Source organism: Carettochelys insculpta, chromosome 2, assembly GCF_033958435.1.
Source record: "Carettochelys insculpta isolate YL-2023 chromosome 2, ASM3395843v1, whole genome shotgun sequence".
Classification (NCBI taxonomy): Eukaryota; Metazoa; Chordata; order Testudines; family Carettochelyidae; genus Carettochelys; species Carettochelys insculpta.
This window is the reverse complement of record NC_134138.1, coordinates 28,355,910-28,377,886: the sequence shown is the minus strand read 5'-3', so window position 1 is coordinate 28,377,886 and position 21,977 is coordinate 28,355,910. Positions and strand designations below refer to the sequence as shown.

Genomic DNA, 21,977 nt, shown 5'->3' with positions numbered 1-21,977 from the left:
AGTCTGAAGAAGTGGGTCTGTCCCACGAAAGCTCATCACAAAAGAAATCATTTTGTTAGTCTTTGAAGTGCGACACTTCTGCTGTTTTGTTTAGCTTGGGAACTTATCTTTGTCTTTGAATGGTTGTGAGTTGGGCAAGTTTGTGTTTCTCAGAAGTAGAGAACAGGAGATGCCTTCAGACACGAAATGATGAGGGCTGACAAGAAAATTTTAGTGGTGTGGGTGTAGGGAAAAGGTGCACTCTCTCTCTCTCTCTCTCTATCTCTCCGAGATTTTATGTAAGAAGAAACCTCATGGCCTTCAGATTCCTTCTTTTCAGAAATAGTTTCAACATCATCAGCTTTGACATATTTACTCTTTCTAGTTATTATGGGGTTTTTGCAAGGTTTGTGTAAACTCTTCCCAAGTGCCCCATTTGTCTTGGGATCAGAGATTGTTATTTATTTATTTATTGCATTTCACAATGTCCTCTTCTTAAGGCCTAGCATTAAAGCTGGTGAATATTGTTGCAACATTTCCATTAGGATTCATCTCAATTTTTAATCAAATTTGCTACATGTATCTCTGCATCCCTTTTGCCGTTTTTTCTTCCTGTAGATAGTCTAGCAAGTGAATAAATCAACCAGATTTTTTAAAATAGTGTTTACATGTTGTATTCCTTACTTTCTTCCCTTGTAAGTATCTTTGATCTTTAAAGGTTTCAAGCACATTGGAGCAGGGTCTGTGTATTCCTGTGATGGCACAGAGCCTTGCACAGTGTCAGTGCAGGTATACCAAAATTAACCTAACACCACCAAGCATAATTGTGATACACATCACAAAAGTGGTGAATTTTATTTTAATGAATTTAATTAAAATGACTTTTGCGGACTAGTCAGAGAAAGCCAGTTTTGAATTTGAAATGGTGCTTACCTCAGAAACCTGGTTCTAGAACTTATGCTCACCCAGTCCAGGGAAAAGACACCAATAAATGTTGTTCACATTTAGAACACCAAATAATGTCAGTTGCTTTTGAAGAGCTGAACACCAATGATTATTCACAGCCATGATTTTTCAAGTTGGTAGAACAATTTCAATCAAGATCATAACTGTATTAGTTTTCCATCCAACTGATTATTACCCAAATTTGTTACTGTGGAATATAATTTAGAAATCAGAGCAGTATAATAGGAAGCAGTTAGTTGGTTCTTGACTTCTAAATATGGAGTTGAAAGAGCTCAGCAGCTGGCTCCAAGTAATTTTGGAGGGAAGGGAGGACCTGAGCTAATATATTTGCAAAAATTAAAATTTAGGCATAAAGAAACTAAAAATGACATTAAACTGTACACATACCAAATGTGTGGGAACATTAAGGCTGCATCCACACTAATGAGTTTTTTTTGAAAAAGCCAGGACTTTTTCGAAAAATCCCACAGAGCATCTACACAGAAAATGAGTTCTTTTGATATTAAATTAGAAGAATGCAGCACCTTTTCCAGTGGCCCTCTTTCCCTCCCAGATGATGAAGAATGCCTTTTTTTTGAAAGAGTCGTTAGGAGAAAAAATGTGTGTAGATGCCCTGTGGCCTGTTTTTTCAAAAGAGCAGTCCTCATGGCACTGGATTTTTCGATTCCTGACCTGTTCTTTCAAAAGAATGGCAGCTGTGTGGACACTCTGTCAAAAGAGCAGATCGATTTTTTGATCTGCTTTTTTGTGTGTGATCTTCTGGAGGAGCTTCTTTCGAAGGATCTCTGTAGTGTAGACATAGCTAATGAGTACAGAAGCCTAAAGAAAGAAATTACACGGAAATTAGATGACTTTAAAATTAGAACCATTTGAGTAGCATAAAAAGAATATAAAAATGTTGTTCAGCAAACAAAGATGAAGTAAATTATTTAGTGGTGTGGCAAGGGCACCTCTTTCCATGGCCAGTGTTTGGGGGCGTCATCTTTCCCTCTTTGCCATGAGTTTGGGCTTGCCGCTCATTTCTGGAGTAGGGAGTCCAGCCACTCCTTCTGGGATTCCCTCCCTTTCTGTCTCTAGCTCCAGGACAGTTGGTACTCCTTTAGAGCAAGTGACTATGCACTCCCTCCATCCTTCTAACTTGGGAGCCTTTTAATGACTTCCAGAAGGCCTGAAGTGGAGTCAGCTGGCCTCAGTATTCCTGAGCCAGCTCCTTTCTAGCTGCTCCTGATTGTCCTGCCATCCTCCACCTCTAGTTAGCAGGCCTTTCGCTCTCTTTGGGCTGCCCTTTCCCTACCCTGTAGCAGCCCTCTGGTGTGACCTAGTCACAGTGGATTTTTGAAACCAGAAGAATCTTTTTTTTTCCCTCCATAATACGATGTAACTATCATGATCTATCATTACTGTTGCTTGTCTAAGTTGTCAAGATACTGAATATGTGAACTTAAAGTTCATAGTGAACAAAAGTTTCAAAAAGGTGTTACATTTATTTCATCTAAGCTTCACTTTGGACCTTGTTCTTTCCCTAGATAGGTGAAGTGAATGGGGACCTTGAAATGTGATTCTTATCATTACAGAATGCAACTCCAGGTTTGGCAACCCATTAGATTTGAAAATCATTGTCAGAACCCAAAATCATGATATTGGATTTAAAAAAAACCATGAGATTTTTAAACCTAAATTTTGGGTTATTTTCGTTTGCTGTCTTATTTTCCCACCTGTAGGATTCACAGGATTCCTGTGATTAGGGCACTAGCCATGGACTCAGGAGACCCTATTCTATTATCTGCTCTGCCACAGACTTCTTGTGTCATACAGAGCCAAGTCACTTCATTTCACTGCCTCAGTTCTCCATCTGCAAAATGGGGATAATAGTATTTCCCTGCCTCACAACAGAATTATAAGGTCAATGATTGTGAGGTGCTTAGATATTATAGTGTTGGGGGCCATATACATACAGAGGTACAGAGTGTGCACTTGTTTCACATTTTTCAATCTTTTCTCTGTGGTCATGAAAGTTAGGAACTTATTTATTTTAAATGAAAGCTGTGATGCTCATGCTATTTCCTGATTCCAGAAGCTGATGCTTTAAGAAAAACACCAAGGGCAAAATCCTGTTTCCAAGAAAGTTAGAGGCAAAATCCCCATTGATGCCCATGGGGCCAGGATTTCACACCAGATATCGTGAGATTCATGATAAAATCAGGAGAACTGGCAACTTTGTAGCTCACCGTAGTCCTTGGAGGGCTTTTGAAAGGTACACCCATCACTGAAGGCCTGTCACGCCATGCTGTGAAGACAAGGAAGTCGAGGAGGAAGGAAGTATGCTCAAGAAGTTCTATGGCCTTGTGTTGGACAGTATGTCAGGCTCAGTGATCACAATGGTCCATTCTTGCCTTGGATTCTGTCAAGCTAAGGCAAAGTGGCCCAGTTGGAAAGTGGCTCAAAGGTCCAGCATAGTAAGGGCTACTGAGAGTAGTACTGATGTGTCCCTCTTTCTTAATGCAAGCTGGACACTTACCTAACTGCAACTCACCTAATCCTCTGTAATCACTGCTTCAGTCAGGTCCCAAGAGTGCCTGATTAGAGAGCTTCAACCTGTATTGATTTCAGGTTCTAATAAAACCTTTGTTTGACAGGCTGTACTTTGGGTCTCCTGTAAATTGACCACAGTGGCCCATGAAAAACAAGCTACTTGTATGTATTTGATGTTTGGAAAGTAAGTGACTTAAAGGGACTGGAGCGTCACTAAATTAAAATCTTGACAGATTTATAGTTTTCTTTTCCCTTATCTCCACCTCAAAAACAGCTGAAACAACTTAAATTTTGTTGAATAAAATACATACTGGCTAATAACACCCTTCTTGTTGATTCTGTTCTTGTTACATTTGGAACAACCGAGTTATATGTAAAAGGCCAGTAATGACTGTACTCCTGGGAATTGAAGTACTAGGCAAAGAGAGGAAGGAAGAGGAGATTGCACAACACATTCAAGAGGAAGTAAAATAAGCAATGAGAAGGAAATTCACAAAGGCGTGTAGGGGCCCTGGAAGGATCCCAATGCAGTGGTGTTCTAATAGTTCTGGTGTGTGGTGTTCAGGCAGTCGCAGAGCAGGTGCAAAGAGGTTCTTCTATGCAGGGGCTTTAGACCCACACTGCTTATGAGATGTAGAAATAAGACTGTGGACAAGCTGGGGATGGGTGGTGAACATAGGGTCATGCTGTCACTGACCACAGACTTCTGGCAGGGAATATGTAAAAACTGTTTGCCCCTATTCTAGCACAGGGGCTGGAGTAGCAGCTGCAGAGGTGCCCCATGACCTGCTTATATGATAGTGAGGAGATTAAGACCTTTCCATAGTTCCAGGCAGAAAATCCATTGTATTGATGTTCCCTTTAAGGTCAGCATATTGTTGTAATTTAACCACCCCAGCACTGTTGGATGGGACTCAGATGCTGGCACTCAGAGTAAGGAGCAGGATGTTTGAGTTTTGCTAATAAAACAACATTAAATTCATACATTTACTCCCCCAAGATAGGACACCTACCCAGTTATCTTCTCTGTGTGCGTGGAGGGGCAATTTCTCCCAGATGATGAGTGGCAAGACCATAGGCTTAGGGCAGGTTTAGTGGTTAAGATGCTATTGTGCTGATGGGAGAGCTTCATCTGTTGGTGTAGTTAGTCCATCTTCCCAAGAGGCATTAGCTCTGTTGGTAGGAGAAGGTCTCCTGTTGACATAGCGCTACCTACATTAGGGGGCGGGGGTGGCTTGGTCAGGAGCGAGGAGGGTTAGGGTTAGAGTTAGGGCTGTGTCTATACTTGCATTCCTCTTTTGAAAGAGTTAAGCAAATGAGGGAAATTGGACATGCAAATGAGGCACACATTTGCATACCTGGCACCTCATTTGCATATTCTTATTTCAAAATACCTTCTTTCGAAAGCAGAAAACCAGTGTAGACACTGTTCTTTCAAAAGTAAACTCCATCTTTGAAAGAATCCTTCTTCCCTTTTTCTTATAGGAAGAAGGATTCTTTCGAAGATGGGGTTTACTTTTGAAAGAGCAGTGCCTACACTGGTTTTCTTCTTTCAAAGGAAACTATTTTGAAGTAAGAATATGCAAATGAGGTGCCAGGTATGCAAATCTGTGCCTCATTTGCATTTTCAATTCCCCTCATTTGCATACCTCTTTCAAAAGAGGAATGCAAGTGTAGACATAGCCTTCTTGATTGGTCTGACTTCTAAAATATCTCTGCTTTCAATTGCAAGCCAGAGCTTAATATCCACAAATACTGTTTATTAAGCACCAAGAGTGAACTGCTCAGAGTTGCATGAAACATAGACAAAAACAGCTTTGGCTTTGATGAAACAGATTACCAGTCCTGTTCAGGGGTTGACATTGCAGTGTGCCCCTGGCCTTGGTCTGGATGCATTATTCCACTTATCTCAATTCTCAGATATATAATCTAAATCCCCCATCTCTTTCCCTGACCTTTTGATGCTAGTGAAAGTTATCAGGTGACCATAGCAACTCCCTGCTGTTCTCTTCCCTTTCCCACAAGCCTGGTACTGTCAGGCTTCAGCTGACTAACTGTTGCCATAGTGAAAAGCTGATGATCCTGGTTTGTGGATGAAGGAAGAGAACTCAAGATGATTCTTGATAACCTGATAATTTAGGAATTAAGCACAAGTGCTTCCATTTTCCTTAAGAAAAGGGGCAGGTTAAAAAATAGCCTTCCTTGTGTGGTTCCCATTTGACCCACTGTGTAAAAGCCAGCATTGTAACTTCTTGTGCCCCAGTGAGACTAGGCTGCAGTGATCAATACACAGGTGGAGATGACTGAGTTTGCAACCTGAATATTATTTAAGAAAATGATATGACTATACTGGCATTGTGACTGGCAGGGAGATCATTAGCGTCACTGACGTGCAAGCTAGAGAAAACAAGTAGAAATGTAAGTCTGTCTGATCCTGGAAAGTGTGGATTACCTACCACTTATGCTCAGCAGCGTTAACTAGACTGGGCCTGATTCTCTAATGCTTTGCCCTGGTGTGATCATTTACAGTTGTGGGAAAGGGAGATAAACACTACACTTCTGATTTGATGACATTTTGCACTCACTTTGCACAAGTACGAATGACCGTGCACAGTGAAACACAGTAGAGAAACATGCCCATTGATTGCAGTGGAAGCCAAGTGCAAGTCTTCCCCTTGGCACCTTACAGCATCAAGTCCTGTGCAGTGCCTACACTGGTATGACAGTTATATGAATACTGAGGTGCTTTCACTGTTTAATAGGTCAGCCTTGCACGCTAACATTATGCATGACTGTCATAAATAAAAAGCAGAGATGGGCACCAGTTAATCGCTACTGTTGCCTTGGAAATCTTGAAATCCAAACTTGGCTCAGAATCCAGACTTTGTAAGTGGCCTCTAGGTAATTTCATAATGGCTCAGGCAGCCCGGGGGCGGGGGGGGCTATCTCTGCCCACCTGGAATGGGGGAGACCAAGGGCAGAAGGGGCGTGGCTTACAGCAGTCAGCCCTTGTTGCTGCCTGGGCCACAGTGCTGGGCTCCCCCTCTCTCTCACAGATGCACAGAGTGGCACAGCGGTGACGCCGCAGTGTTTCAGAGGGGCGCGAAGCTCCAGCCACCCCACTGCTGGATCAGCAGCAGCAGCGGCCAGAGCTCTGGGCCCCTTTGAAACACTGGACCCCAGGCAACTGCCCCTTTTCCCTCTCTGTCCCAATTCATATGCCCTTACGTTGGGGCAGTGCTCAGATTTGAATCTCTGAGGGTGAATTTCTGGGCTAAATTTGTGGCTGTAGTCTGAGCCCACCTCTCAGAGAAAGCAGTGAGGTTCCAGGTTTAGGCTCTGAACTGCATGTTGGTGTGGTGCTGAGCCTGGCCTGTCTACTGGAGTCAGCAGGGCGCCATGTGGGTGCAACTGCACAGTCGCTTAGAGGAGCACGGCTTTTTTATCTTCTAAACTTAAACATAAAGGATTTATTTAAGAAACACACACACACACACACACACACACACACACGGCTGTCCCAATGACTGATTTAAGGTCACTGAAGCACTGATACGTTGCAGCTTTTTTGGTAGGAGACATTAATCTCTTTTCCTCCTTAGTACCCCCTGAGTCCGCTTATTTAAAGTTCTTCTAAGGCTTGCTCTGTATGCTGGCACCTTCTTCCCACATTGCAGACATGACTCTCTATGTGCCTAACTTAGAGACAGGCATCATGAGGGGCACAGATTTCAGAAGATGCTTCGAAGACGTTCTTTAAAATGTTTATTTCAAGGCGACAAAATTTCCTCCCCACCACGCATAGTAACAGAAATATCTTCATCCAGTTTCTAGTGTAACCCACTGGTTTCAAGACTGTTATAGCTGCTCTGAATGTCAGGTGTCACAACTACGTAGTCTCATAGCTGAGGCAGAAATAGAAAGAGGAACACGTAGCTGGAAAGCGTCTGGTTAGTTGCCAAGAATTGGCAAGCCTGTGTGGAAATGCTTGTCCTAGGCGATAAGCATTGCATTTCTAGAATGCCTTCACCTAGGTCTCTGTGTACAGTATTTATATTTTCACTGACCTCATTTTTTTGGTGGAGGAAGAGAGAGGGAAAGTAAAAGTTTAAATGTGGAGTAGTTAGATATGTCTTGCAGTGCTTATATTTTTTCACTGTGTATTTTTGTATCATGAATCAACCCCGAAAGGGAGTTTTATCCTTCAGTGGGCTTTTTGCTCCTAAGTCACCGTGGAACCTTTGAAAGTCTCACCCCTAGAAAATACTTACCACACTACGGGACAGATGCACTGAAGTAAATTATGTACCCTTATTTCCAGCAAGGCCTCATGTACTCAAGCAAGCGTCAAGCCATTGGTGAAGTTTCTGCCACTACCCTCCTTGGTTTGCCCAGCTGGAGAGAGGCAATTTTATCTTTCATTGGTCTCTTTAGGAGTCATTGAAGGACAGTGTTGCATCTGTGTGCACTCTGACTGACTTTGCTACACCCTCTTCTTGTCTAGTGCTTCCTACTTGTTTGGGCAGAAGTGCAACCCTAAACCCAGCCACCCTAACAGGAAAGAGTTGTGACCCTGCTTTACTCCAAGGTAGCCTCTTTCTTTGCCAGACATTCTACCACTCTGATGTCTGCAGTGGCTTTTATGACATCGGAAGCTGGTGTAAACCTGGAGCGAACGTGATACACCCAGTATTTACCTGCTAACTTCAAGGAAAGGCACTATGGTGTTATATAGTGTCACTTTTAAGTTTACAAAATCATATAAAGTACTAAATGATAAATAATCCCTTCATCTCCTTGTGTCCTCACTTTTCTTCCAAGTCTACCTTTCACATCTGATCCTGCAAACACTAGCATGAGTAGTCACATAGAAACCAATGATACAATTCATTGTAGTAAGCACAACACAAAGCAGTAAATGTTTGTAGGGTCTGGGTCAAGAGGTGTTAAGTTCTTAAGGGAAGACCTATTTTTTGTGCCGTTTCCATGAAATTCCTAGCTCACACATTGGTGAATTCTAGGAAATAATAATAATTTTTAAGAGACTCAGCAATAAATTGTTCATTCATTGGGGTTTTTGTTGTTTAAAAGTTAGCATTTCTATATCCATTTCTTTGTGCGATGGCCTGTTTGAAAATGTGCTGCAGCAGTCAAAAAGGCAAACAATGCTAGAAATCATTAAAAAAGGGATAGAGAATAAGGCAGAGAATATCTTATTGCCTCTATTTAAATCCATGGTATTGCCACATCTCAAATATTGCATATAGAGATGGTCACCTCGTCTCAAAAATATATATTGGCATTGGAAAAGGTTCAAAAAAGGGCAACGGAAATTATTAGGGGTTTGGAACAGGAGCCAAACGAAGAAAGATTAAAAAGACTGGGGTTCTTCGGCTTTGAAGAAAGGAGACTAAGGCCGTGTCTACACTAGCCCCAAACTGCGAAATTGCCATGCAAATGGGCATTTCGAAGTTTACTAATGAAGCGCTGAAGTACATATTCAGTGCTTCATTAGCATGCAGGCGGCCGCGGCACTTCGAAATTGATGCAGCTCGCCGCCGCGCGGCCCATCCCTACAGGGCTCCTTTTCGAAAGGACCCCGCCTACTTCGAAGTCCCCTTATTCCCATGAGCAGATGGGAAAAAGGGGACTTCGAAGTAGGCGGGGTCCTTTCGAAAAGGAGCCCCGTTGGGATGAGCCGCACGGTGGCGATGCGCGTCAATTTCGAAGTGCCGCAGCCGCCCGCATGCTAATGAAGCGCTGAATATATACTTCAGCGCTTCATTAGTAAACTTCGAAATGGCCATGCAAATGGCCATTTCGAAGTTTGGGGCTAGTGTAGACACGGCCTAAGGGAGGTTATGATAGAGGTATATAAAATCATGACTGTTGTGGAAAAAGTGAATAAGCAAAAGTTATTTACTTGTTCCCATAGCAAAAGAACTAGGGGTCACCAAATGAAATTAATGGGCAGCAGATTTAAAATTAACAAAAGGAAGTTTTTCTTCACACAGTGCATAGTAGGCCTGTGGAACTCCTTGCCAGAGGAGGTTACGAAGACTAAGAAGCCTGATCTGGTCAAAATACAGGGGAGGGGTAAGAATGATATAAAACTTCCTCAAATGCTTTTTGTCTGAAATAAGAATATCAGAACCAAGCTGTAGAAGGCCAAAGCTTTGCTAGGCTAAATGTAGTGAGTTCAATGGTGTCTCTGCCCTCTGCTGCTGGTGCCAGGCCCACTCTCCCAGTAGTCCCCTTGGACAGCCTTAGTCCCACATTGCCACATTCTCCAAACTGACCTATGGTTCTAGCAGCTCTGTCACCAGGAGTGGTTTCTGCCCAGGGAGTTAGTGGCTAGTTTTTGGTTTCATGACAAAAGAGCTCAATTTTTCCTTTAAGTAATGCTAATTTTGATTGCATTGCCCGTGCAAGTTTTGTCAGGTGAGGAAATGACAAATTATTCTCAGTTAGCATATGAAGAGGAATGTGCAAGCACAGGTCTATACATGCAAATATGTAAATGTTGAACACAGTCCATATTTGGTGGACTTTTTAATATGAGAAATGCATACAGACGTGACTTTCAAAGGGCTGAATACCAGTATATGATTTTTTTTGCCTGTCCTGTTAGTTCCAGAGACCTGCTGAACTGTTCTCACTTTTTCCCTCTGTTTCATCTACACTACAGCATTCTGTTGACAGAAGTTACTGTAGGAAGAGATCTTCCGGCAAAACTTCTGTAGACAGATCACGTCCACACACAAAAGTGAATCGCAAGAGCAATCTGCTCTGTCGACAGAGAACAGCCAGGCTGCCTGGCTGCTCTCCTCACAGACCGGCCAAACGGAAGCTCAGCAAACAGTGCTGTCAACAAAGAGCCCCCCAGAGCATCTATATGTTTTTTTTTTGACAGAAACTGTCAACAAAACCATTATTCCTCTTTGCAGAGAGGCAGAACACTGTTGGCAGAAGTGCCAAGTTTTGTCAACAGACTGTCAACAAACCGCATTTTGTGCATAGATGCTCTGCGACACCCCAGTTTTGTCAACAAAACTTTCTAGTGTAGACATAGCCCTCAAGAAGGGCAGAATGTGGCCTCTAGGGCAAAATTTCTTTGATGTCAACTTGGTAATATGAGGAATCACATTTGTGTGATACTAATACTGTGAGGAGCAGTTGGCTTCTTGTGGTAATTATCATAGTTGAGTTGCGAAATATCAGTAGCTACATAGTGGGCAACTCTTCCATCACTCTTCAAAGGCCTCTGAAATCAAGATTTCCCCACCTTCATTAAGTTTTGTGAGTGAACTTTGTGAATCAAACCTGTCTCTAATTAGGTCTTGAGCAAGTCATTCTTTTATAGCTAGGGAAACCATATTTGTATTCGTGATCCACAAGGCTGAACACTGAAATGCTTTCAAAATGCCAGCATGCTAATATCTGCTCTGTGTAATTAAAAATAACAAATATACATGGGGCTTATATATCATGATTATTACTGGGTCTTTTTTAAAAAATGTCTCAATTTTGTTCCATTCAGTGAGGGGCAGATGGCAGGGTCAAAACAGAGGCTTAGCCCTGCCATTTAATTGTGGTACTATCCATTGCTATGCGGGAGGGTTGGGTTCCTTTTCTGGTGTCAAACCCCAAGCAAGTTAGGTCCAGGACTAGTGCAGATATTCTCCCTACCCCTGACTTGGAAAGGAGGGGCTTGAGACATTCGTCGTATAATGTGATAGCTGGAACAACAATTGTTTCCCATTCCCATTTGATACTTGTGTATAAAAGCTGGCTTTTGCTTGGGGAGACTGTACTTGTGTCCTGTTCACTCTTATTGACACTTCTAGCATGTCAGAGAATTGTGAGACCCTGATCCTCCTTTTGCATGGGATGTAATTCCATTCATTTACATTTACTCCAATAGAAAGTGAAAGGGTGATCAAAGCCTCTGTGTATATACAGATATACTTATGCTGTTTCAGTATTGTACTTTCAAATGACCATAGATTAAACATGGACAAAGAACACTGATAATTCCAGGGTCTTTAAATAAAAAGTGCATTTCAAAGTAAGATACTACAGCACATATGGAAAGTATCATAGCTGTAAACAAAGGCGTTTTATCTTACTGTATTTCACAATGCATGGAAGTCTTATTGTCAATGGGTTTTTAAAATTTTATTTCTGTGTGGTTTTTCACTTGAGTATTCATTTTGATGGTGTTTGTAAAATTGCCTTTTAATCCACACTGTGTATTTTGTGTAGGATGACCAGGTGTCCTGTCTTTTACTGGAAAGTCTGGTTGGAAATGGGATCTGATGGTATCCAGTCAGATCTTTTTACCAGACACCCAAAGTCAAGTTACTGCAAGTAGAACAGGTACTGAGTCATTACCAACACCAGCCCCTAGTCAGCCAGGGCCACCTCCTGCCTCTGTCAGGCAGCTGCAGCTTCCAGCCCCAATGCTACAGGCTAATCCTTCCTGACCCATGCAGGGCAGGGGGTAGAAGAGAAGGAGTGAGTGTCAGAGGAAGGAGGAAAGAGGAGTGAACAGATAAGGCTTCAGGGGGAAGGGATGGGGCAGAAGGGTAGAAGTTAGGTAGAAGGGAAGAGGCAAGGGAAGTTCCCGCACACATACTGGAGTGCCCAGTTCTTAAGTGTTACAAGGGCTGGAAGGGAGGGGGAAAAAAAAGCCTCTGCAAGCGTCTTTAAGTGGGATGCCTGGGGACCCTGTAAATATCAAAGGTGGGGAAATTGTCCTTGAAATGCATAAGATAATGAGCGGGTCTTTGCCCATGAAAGCTTATTCTCCAAAATATCTGTTAGTCTATAAGGTGCCACAGGACTTCTTGTTGTGTTCGCATAAGATAATTGATATCTTTGTTGAATCTGTGGTGATAATGACTAATCATAAAGCTATTGACTTGAAAGACCTTTACTTCCTGGGGTCAAACCAGATACATCCTCATGTGCTTTTGCCACCCATATTAAATGTGCAAGAAGCAATTGCTGGATTTGCTTTCAAAAGTGTGGGTGTGATTTTGAACATTTCAGATCTGTTTTCCATAGAAAAGGAAGTATGTACTGTGTATTCAACAGCATTGTGCAAAAACTGTCTGCATGCTGGCTTCTATATGACAACCTCTGTACCTAGTATGTACATAGTCAATGAAGGTTAAAAGAATGATACCACGAAGAAAATGCTGCTGAGTGGAGTGAGTGGGGTTAACAAATTGTTGGCAGTGGGCTTTCCCAAAATAACAAAGTCATGCCAAGTATTTTAAAGGTAATATGGAAGAATGAGTCTCAGTTGATGCCAAAGTATTAACATTTAATTTTATTGGAACACTGGGGCATGCATTCATGTGTTTAGCAGATTATACCGAGAATTACTTCTGCTTTTTCTCGTGTTTGTTTTCCACTGGAACTGAAAATCTTCCTGTGCTGGGTTTAAAATGATCTTTGATGTTGTTTCTTTTTCTGCTTTTCTTTCTTTCCCCAGCTGAAAATGAAAATGTTCAGATGCCAGTATGTGTTTATGTTCTTTGTTTTTAAACAGACTCGCCACTATAACTTTTTATATTTAGGCATAATATTTACTGGGATGTGAATTGTGTGGCAGTCAGACCCTAACATGTCACATATGAAGGAGTCCTTTCCTCCTCTCGTTATATAGATTCTCTTCAGAGGTGGTTAATAATCTGATTTGATCCATAGGCTCAGACTGCATGAAGAAAAGGTAATAAAAGATCGGAGGCATCATCTCAAGACGTATCCAAACTGTTTTGTTGCGAAAGAATTGATTGACTGGCTTCTTGATCGCAAAGAGGCCTCAGACAGAGAGACAGCAATTAAACTGGTGCAGAAATTATTGGATTGCAGCATTATCCATCATGGTGAGCGAAACAGCACAATTACAATGCTTTATTTTTTTCTTGCTAACTGTGAGGCAATTAAAGGTAACTCCTTGCCCTTGCTTTTACAATTGAGAAGATCTCTGATTATTCTGCTGTATATGAGTTAGGCAGGATTTGGACATTCTCATGGAAAAGGGGGTCCTTGCACGATGTGCCCTGCATATATCTGCTCTTGGCGAGGACTCTTGTACGTGCCAGTGTACAGGAGTGACTAATAAAGAGGTAAGGGCAGAGCCTGCAGAGCTATGACTACTCACATCCATTGCCTATTTCCTCAGTAAAAGGGGAATGAATTTGCTTCAGACAGCACTATTGCCTTAGTGGCTACAGACTGGCTGCACTTCTCCTCTCCTGCAACAGGCAGGATTTCTACTGTCTGTAGAACTCCTCTGATGCTACTTGTAACTACATGGATTTGGGACTGCTGAAGGGGAGGGTTTCCCCAGTAGTGACTGTACAGGTTGAACCTCTCTAATCCAGCATTTTCTCAGACAGTAACCTCTGTAATCCGGCATGATTTTAGTTAGCCAGACAACCATTTATCATGAGCGTGGCCAAGTTTCTGTGGTCCCATAAAATCTCTTTACAGCCACCAGTCCTGGCTTTCAGTGCTCTGTGCTGTTAGTTAGCTGTAATTTACTGCTAAATGTCTTTTAAGAGCCCAGTAAACAGTGGAAGTCTTGGTAATGTTCTATAAAATATTGACCTCCTGTGGTCAGTTAAATTCTCTCATTCGGTTTCAGTTAGGTCCCGAGGGTGCTGGACTAGAGAGGTTTAACCTGTAATGAGATAATTTAGATGAAACGTTCTTTCTTTGGCTATGTCTAGATTACAGGCTTCTGTTGAGAGCCTGGAAGTTTCCCAGCAGAAGTCTGTTGCTCTGGGAGCCTTCTGCTGACATCTCAATCATCCTTATTCCATGAGGAATAAGGGATGTGTTGGCAGACGGGGGGTTTCCTGATATTTGGCCCCAGTGGACGGGCCAAATGTTGGGAAAGCCTCTTCTGGCAGAACTGTCAGCAGGAGATACACAAATGTGTTATGCAATTTGCGTATATTTTGCCAACAGTTCTCGGCAATTTAGACAAAGCCTTTGTAAACTGAAACTTTTCTGTGCCTTTTCTTTTTTTGTGTGTGTCATGGTGACCCCTTAACTTCACGTTTATGATAATGATATATCGGAAGTTACAAGCATTACTTTTGAAATGTGGGCATGAACCTTTATCAAATCACAAAGGTAACTTCTATACACTCATTTTACACCCGTGTAAGCCATAGGTGCAAAATGACCTTCCAATGTATCAGGCATTGCAGAATCAAGCCCTTTGTTTCAAGTGTACAATGTTGTAGAGTTGAACAGGCAACATCTGAAATTGCAGTTTCCCCATCTAACAGGGAATATAGTAACGTTTGTAACCAACAAATTTTGACTTTCTCCAAAGGCAACTGTTTGTGTGTGAGCCCTGCAGCAACTATCAGCGGTGAAAAAAAAATGCCTTAGCTGAAGGGATATGAATGTAGATGCAATATGTGCCACTACTCCACATTCTGCTTGACTCAGAAATTCAAATTCTGGATTTTTATGGAACCTGGGAGTTGAGGTAGATATTTAAAGAACAGATACAAAGTAAGTATAGGGCTGCCAAATGCCAGTGGCTGTATCCTCTACTGAAGAAATACCAGTGAATAATTACCTAATTAATTTAATCAACCAATGGAAACTTTGTATCTGAAAGTTTGTTAAATCTTTAACAAAACTTTAAAAGGTTTTCCATCTCAGAAGCTAATCCCCCCTGTCCCCGCCCAAGCTAGCTGAGTCAACAAGGAAAAGCAGGAGTCCTTTCCTAAAAAAAAAAGTTAAAATTAAGTACAAAATTAATATTTTGAAGGATTTTTATTCCTTGGCTTGAAAGTTAATATTATTGTCTCAAGAAAGTTCCAATGATGGGCAAGATCAGATAAGCTAGTAAGTTAGGTTCCATGGGTGCTTCCTACACCACCAGCATTAAGGTAAACCAGTAATCTAATGTTTAATGCTCATGCACTAGTGCTCTATGGCATGGAGTATGAGTCTGTGCATGCTGACTTAGAGCTCTGTGGGCCGTCCCTCACTTTCTGTCATAGTTGGTGGACTGAAATGATCTCCCTCCCTAATGTAACTAGACACCGCTGCCCTAAGAATGTTTTCCAGCTCTCATTGCATTCTCCATTACCTCTCCCACTCCCCAGCTGGCATGCCAGAGTTATACAGTGAATCTTAGACCCTCATTATGTGTTTTCACTGCAAGTCCCACATTTGCTTGGTCCAACCACGAATTGATGCCTTGGTTTGCCAACGCTTAAATCACTGAGTACTAGATTCAGAGTTTTAGGGCATATGAAGTTTAATAAGGACAAATGCAAAGTGCTCCACTTAGGCAGGAACAATCAGTTTCACACATACAGAATGGGGAGAGCCTGTCTAGGAACGACTACAGCAGAAAGGGATCTAGGGATTATAGTGGACCACAAGCTAAATATGGGTCAACAGGGTGATGCTGTTGCAAAAAAAAGCAGCCATGATTCTGGGATGCATTAACAGGTGTGTCGTGAACAAGACACAAGAAGTCATTCTTCCGCTCTACTCTGCGCTGGTTAGGCCTCAGCTGGAGTATTGTGTCCAGTTCTGGGTGCTGCAGTTCAAGAAAGATGTGGAGAAACTAGAGAGGGTCCAGAGAAGACCAACAAGAATGATTAAAGGTCTAGAGAATGTGACCTATGAAAAAAGGCTGAAAGAATTGGGCTTGTTTAGTTTGGAAAAGAGAAAATTGGGGGGAGACATGATAGCAGTCTTCAGGTATCTAAAAGGGAGTCATAAAGAGGAAGGAGAAAACTTGTTCTTCTTGGCCTCTGAGGATAGAACAAGAGGCAACGGGCTTAAACTGCAGCAAGGGAGGTTTAGGTTGGACATTAGGAAAAAGTTCCTAACTGTCAGGGCGGTCAAACAGTGGAATAAATTGCCAAGGGAGGTTGTGGAATCTCCATCACTGGAGATATTTAAGAACAGGTTCTACTAGATAGATGTCTGTCAGGGATGGTTTAGATGTCATTGGGGCAGGGGGCTGGACTCGATGGCCTATCAAGGTCCCTTCCAGTCCTAGTGTTCTATGATTCTATGATTCTATATCTGGTTTAATCACATGGTTTTGCCAGCCAGGTGTCTCTTGCTATATATTGCTCTCCCAGCATCCTCTGAAATGAATGTCTGGCAAGCTCCAAAACAGTAGAGATTCCGTGTGAATAATTATCAAAACATTTGAATTCCAAAAGACACCATTCTGCCTTTCACGTGTGGGGGCATGTTTGTGCAATAAACAGTTTGGGGGCAGGCGAGCTAGACTGTGCTCTACATATGCCTGTTCTGATTTTAAGTTCACTAGTGATGGGTAGTAAATTGTTCTGATTGTGTAAGGTCCTTACCATAAGCGTGATCATTTCTGATGCCACTTATTTTATGTTACAGTTTGTGATGAGCATAAGGAATTCAAGGATGCCAAACTTTTCTATCGCTTTAGAAAAGATGATGGAACATTCCCATTGGATAATGAGGCAAAGGTGTTCATCAGAGGACAGCGGCTGTATGAAAAGTATGTTGTGTGCAAAGCCATAGCATGTTAACAATGCTAGCCTCCCTGCAGTGTCTGGTTTTACATGAGATTGCAAGTCCTCTTGTCTTGACTTATAAGTAATTGAATAGGCCCCAATATGCTAAAACTCCCAATTCTCACTGGAGTCTTTGCATGCTATCACAAAATAAATAATAATAGCTGGTTCTGGCATTTTAAAGTGTCAACCTGGCACTTAAAACTGTCAGAACATACCAAACCAATGGACAAATCATGATAATTAAAGTCATGTTGTAAACTTAATAGCAGATATAATTTTAGTTAACAAGAAAAATTAATTTTCACTGAGTCAGCCTGCACTATGTGCACCGAAGAGATTATATTAAAATTGGTTTCAAAAAACTGTCCAGAACATTTAATTAAGAGTTGAAACAGATGGTTTCACTGAGATACTGGATATCCCACTGGATTACTTGTGTCAAATAACTGAGACATTTAACCGTGTTGTCCACTGTAGAGTTAGTTTAATTTTCATTCAAAGCACTGGGGGTTGTAACATGGTAGTTTCAGTCAGCATGAATAAAATATTGACATTTACAGGAAACTGACTGTGCAAAAGCGTGAGCAGATGCATTATTTTCTAAGATGTTTAAAATATTATTCCAGACTGACTCTAGCTTTGAGCAGTACACACGTGAGCAGCAAGGCCCAGATCCCCAAAAGTATCTAGACATTCAACAGCAGTAAGGGTTAGATGTCTACATAGCTTCCAGGAACACATGTACAGCAGCCATATGAGCCACTGTGTTCACTTTGAGTGGCATCAGTATCATTTCTCTGTTAGAATAAAGTTTTAAATGAAAAATTCATACAGAGAAAGCTCTTCATGGCAAGAATATAAATTCCATTGGCATAAACCCCAACCCAGGACCTCCATCTGTACTTACATGCCCCAAAGGGCCAGATAATCTCCAAAGAACTGTCTCTTCTTCTGCTTGGCCTGCCGAGGAAGGGGGCATTGGAGGAGTAGTATGAAGCCACCAAAGGGAGAGACAAAGGTTGGGAGAACCTATCAGACCCTCAGTGGAGGTTAACTTTTCTGCTGTGTAGCAGGGAGAGTAGTTGGCAATTGCTCTGTAACACTTACTTGCCCTACAGTTTGCAGGGCTTTTTTTGTGCTGGTATGGGATGGTACACCATACCAGAACCTGGGCAGCCCCAGCTGGGATCCCAGGCTTGGTGGCAGGAGGACCCCACCAGCCACGGGGCTGGGAACCGGCCGGGGAGCAGAGCCCTATTGGCAGCTCCAGCCTCTGGGACCCAGACGGGGCCCGGGCAACCCCAGCAGCCCCAGAGCTGTGAGACAGTATGGGCAGCCCCAGACACAGAAACCCTTATGGTGAGGGGAGTGGGAGGGGACAGGGAGATGGCTGCAAACCAGCTCTTCTTTTTGTTTTACAGAAAAAAGCACTGACAGTTTGTATCACAGCAGCATCCTCAGGAACAGGGCCTGCTGGGTAGCAGTTAGTGTCAGCAGCTAACATAAGTGGACAGACATCTTACATGTACGAAAGGGAAGGAGCAACTACAGGCTGAACCTCTCTAATCCGACACTTTCTCATCCAGCGACATCCATAAACTGGGATGTTTTTAATTAGCTGAACAATGACTTTTCATTGGTTTGGCCAAGTTTCCTGGGGTCCCATAAAGTTTGTTTCCAGCCACCAGTCCTGGCTCTCAGTGTTCTGTGCTGTTATTTAGCTGTAATTTACCCCTAAATGTCTCCTAACAGCCAGTAAGCACTGGAAGTGTTGGCAGTGCTGCCAGACAGTATTGGCCTCCCATAGTCCTGCAAATTCTCTTGTTTGGCACCAGACAGGTCCTGAGAATGCCAGACTAGACAGTTACAACATGTAGGAACTTGGTCAGGAGAGAGGCAAAGCCACCAGGAAACTGAGAAGGATGTAGAGGATAAGTGAAATATGGGCTTTGCATCAGCGGTGAGCCAGAGGTACAGCATGAGGAATAGATACACTTCCTAGCTGTAAGTGCATGCAGGATTGGGTGGAGGAACAATTTTGGGTGCAGCTTGTAAAGCAAGACTTACGGTTTTTCACCTGTGCACCAGGTAGTGCTGATGCAAAGTGTTGTGGTGGTGTCCTGTTTTTCCTATTTAGTGAAGGACTTTTGACTGAATTTCTTCCTGTTTGTTCTTCTTTTTGGCAAAACTTCCTTGGCATACGGTGATCAAAACACAAATGTATTTGATATTTAATTGAAAGAATCAACAAAGTGCAGGGCAAAGTCTATTTTGAACACAGTAGTTCACCACTTGAGATTGTTTTCTCAGATACAGGAATATGGCTAGATCTACACTAGGGAACAAAGTTGACCTCAGATACGCAATTCTAGCTACCTCATTAGCGTAGATAGAATCAACGTATCAGAATCGACTCTCTCTTCTAGTGTAGATTTTCAGGCTCATGCAGACAGCCCTTTTTGCTTATCATTGGAAAAAAATAGGTGTTACTTTATTTCTTGAGGGAATGTCTTAGCTCTTAAGATCAGTGTTGCAGTGCCTCTGCTCATTGATTCCAGAGCTAGGTCCACCTTTTAGATAAGCAGATATACTCACCGTTGGTTGTGAAGGCTGTTTCCACTGAGAATTTAAAAACCAAGGGCCTAGCTGATCTGCATAATCTGAGATTTAAGTCCTATGGCACTTTTTGTAATAATCTAGGTTTGCTGAAATGTACTTAACTAAAATGCCTCCTTCCCCCACTGTCTGCTGTGTACTAGCTGCCATTCTCCATCTCAAGACAGATATGCTTTATTGGTGATATTTTTACAGACTGCTTTGTGATGTGAGATGCTGTAAAGTAATAGCTACCTATTTAATCCCTCCAGGAAGCAAAATTCCAGAGCCATAGAGGTATTATAAATGCTTAGATATAAAGTATGAATAGATGTGTGGTGTAGGGATATTCTTACAGCAGCCTTATGGTACAAATAAGGACATGCATGAATTGAAAGGCTGACAATGGGTGTTTTGTCGTACTTAAAAGACAGTATTGCCAAACTAGTGGAAGAAGGATTAAACAGAAAAATAGAGCAATCATTTACAAATGCCGCTTTTCTCCTCACTTATATGTAAGATTTCGAAGGTTGCTGAAACATAGAACCTGTGTCAGTTTACAATCAACTGGACAGCACATTAGATCAGGGGTCAGCAACCCCTGGCATGGGTGCCAAGAGCAGCACGTGAGCTGCTTTTCATTGACACGCGAGGCGGGAGCTCAGCTTCACTCCTCTCCCCATGCAGCCAGGAGCTTGCTCAATGCCATGCCACATGTCGATTAATGGAAGACCAGCTAATGCTACCAACCACCACCCAAACAGGAAAGCTCTGCATCTTAATTTATTTATTAATGAAGCTGTTGTAAGTAGGACTTCTAAAAAGTATCGCTGGCACTTGGACCATACACAGAAGTCAAAAGATCAACTGTCGGCACACCACCTCAGAAAGGTTGTTGACCCCCTGCACTAGAAAATACCGCATATTATACAGAACAGTCCTGTATTGATTGAGGAGATGGACTGGATAACATCACCTCATAGGTCTGCTCAACCTGATAGGGTCACCATACCACTCCTGACCAAATGCATTATTTGTGCATTGTCACTATAGTTCAGATTTGAAAATTCCTGATCTTTGAAGAGCAATAGATACAGCTCTTTACATTCAGTGCGAGTAACCATCTGCACATGGATCACTGGCACAATTTTATTCTGATAGAAACTGGAGAACACACATCAGGATTTTGAGTTGTAGAAGTGATGTACATATGTTTGTAAGTCTGCTACATAAAGCACTCGAGTGGCAGAAATCTCTTGTTCTTGTCCACCCACCCCTAAGCACCTGTAAGTCTGGCTTGATATGCTTTATATTCAAAAGCTGCAGTAATGGTACCAGTGTAAAAAGACCTAGTTTGATGGCTGAAGTAAACTTTTTTTATACAGCTCTGTTTACATTGCTGGAGAAAAAGGTCAACTAAAAATTCTAAGGTGGCTGAAGAAAGAATATTGTCTGACTCACTGATGAGAACTTCTGCCATATAGCATTTCTGTGGAGGATATAAGGTTACTTACCATAGCTAGTATTTCATACCTTTTATCAAAATGCCTGCAGTTCTTATTGCCAATTGGTGAAACAATGCTAAATATTGACCCAACACAGTTAATCTGAATTCTGTACATTTTATTATTACAAGTTTTTTTTGAAATCAGTGTCAAAGATCTGTTGGTATTTTGCTGACCTTCATATGGCTAGTTGGTTTTAGTGCATTGAAATATTATTCTTTCCCTTCCTCCCTCCCTCAGTTGAATTGGCACACCATTAATATTCAGAGTCCAGGACAGCTTGTGCTTGACAAAAATATTTGCTGTCATCACATGGAGATTTGTACCTTCCATGGATTATTTGTGAGGAACATGAATTAAGACGACAAGAAAGTTGCTGCATAAACAACAAAATTGATTCATTCAGCAAAAAGGTTTTGAGATGTTTCTTATTCTGTCAGCTTTTTGGTTTAAGGCAAGTCCCTCCTGTACCCAACACACAAGTACTGCATCACAGAATCACAAGGATGGAAGGGACCTCAGGAGGTTATCTAGTCCAGCCTTCTGCTTCAAGCAGGATCAACCCCCACTAAGTCATCCCAGCCAGGACCTTCTCAAGCCAGGACTTAAAAAACTTGAAGGATGGAGAATCCACCACTTCTCTGTGCAATGTGTTCCAATGTTTCACCACCCTCCTGGTGAAGTAGTTTTTCCTAACATCTAACCTACACCTCTCCCTCTTCAACTTCAGACCATTCCTCCTTGTTCTGCCATCGAGACTACTGAGAACAGTTTCTCACCCTCCTCTTTAGAGCTCCCCTTCAGGAAGTTGAAGGCTGCTATTAAATCACCCCTCAGT

The 21,977-nt window shown here is 42.1% G+C and overlaps 1 protein-coding gene across 4 annotated transcripts in view; it reads left to right on the top strand.

Annotated features, from left to right (window-relative positions):
* DEPTOR (DEP domain containing MTOR interacting protein) overlaps positions 1–21,977 on the top strand; it is a 119,884-nt gene that overhangs the window by 22,960 nt on the left and 74,947 nt on the right. For all 4 annotated transcript variants that reach the window (XR_012644358.1, XM_074986730.1, XM_074986729.1 and 1 more), the window contains exons 3-4: positions 13,195–13,373; positions 16,897–17,020. Coding sequence is in view for 3 of the 4 variants with exons in the window: in XM_074986730.1 (XP_074842831.1) it covers positions 13,195–13,373; positions 16,897–17,020 (303 nt within the window). In the remaining variant the exon portion in view is untranslated. The remainder of the gene's footprint in view (positions 1–13,194; positions 13,374–16,896; positions 17,021–21,977) is intronic.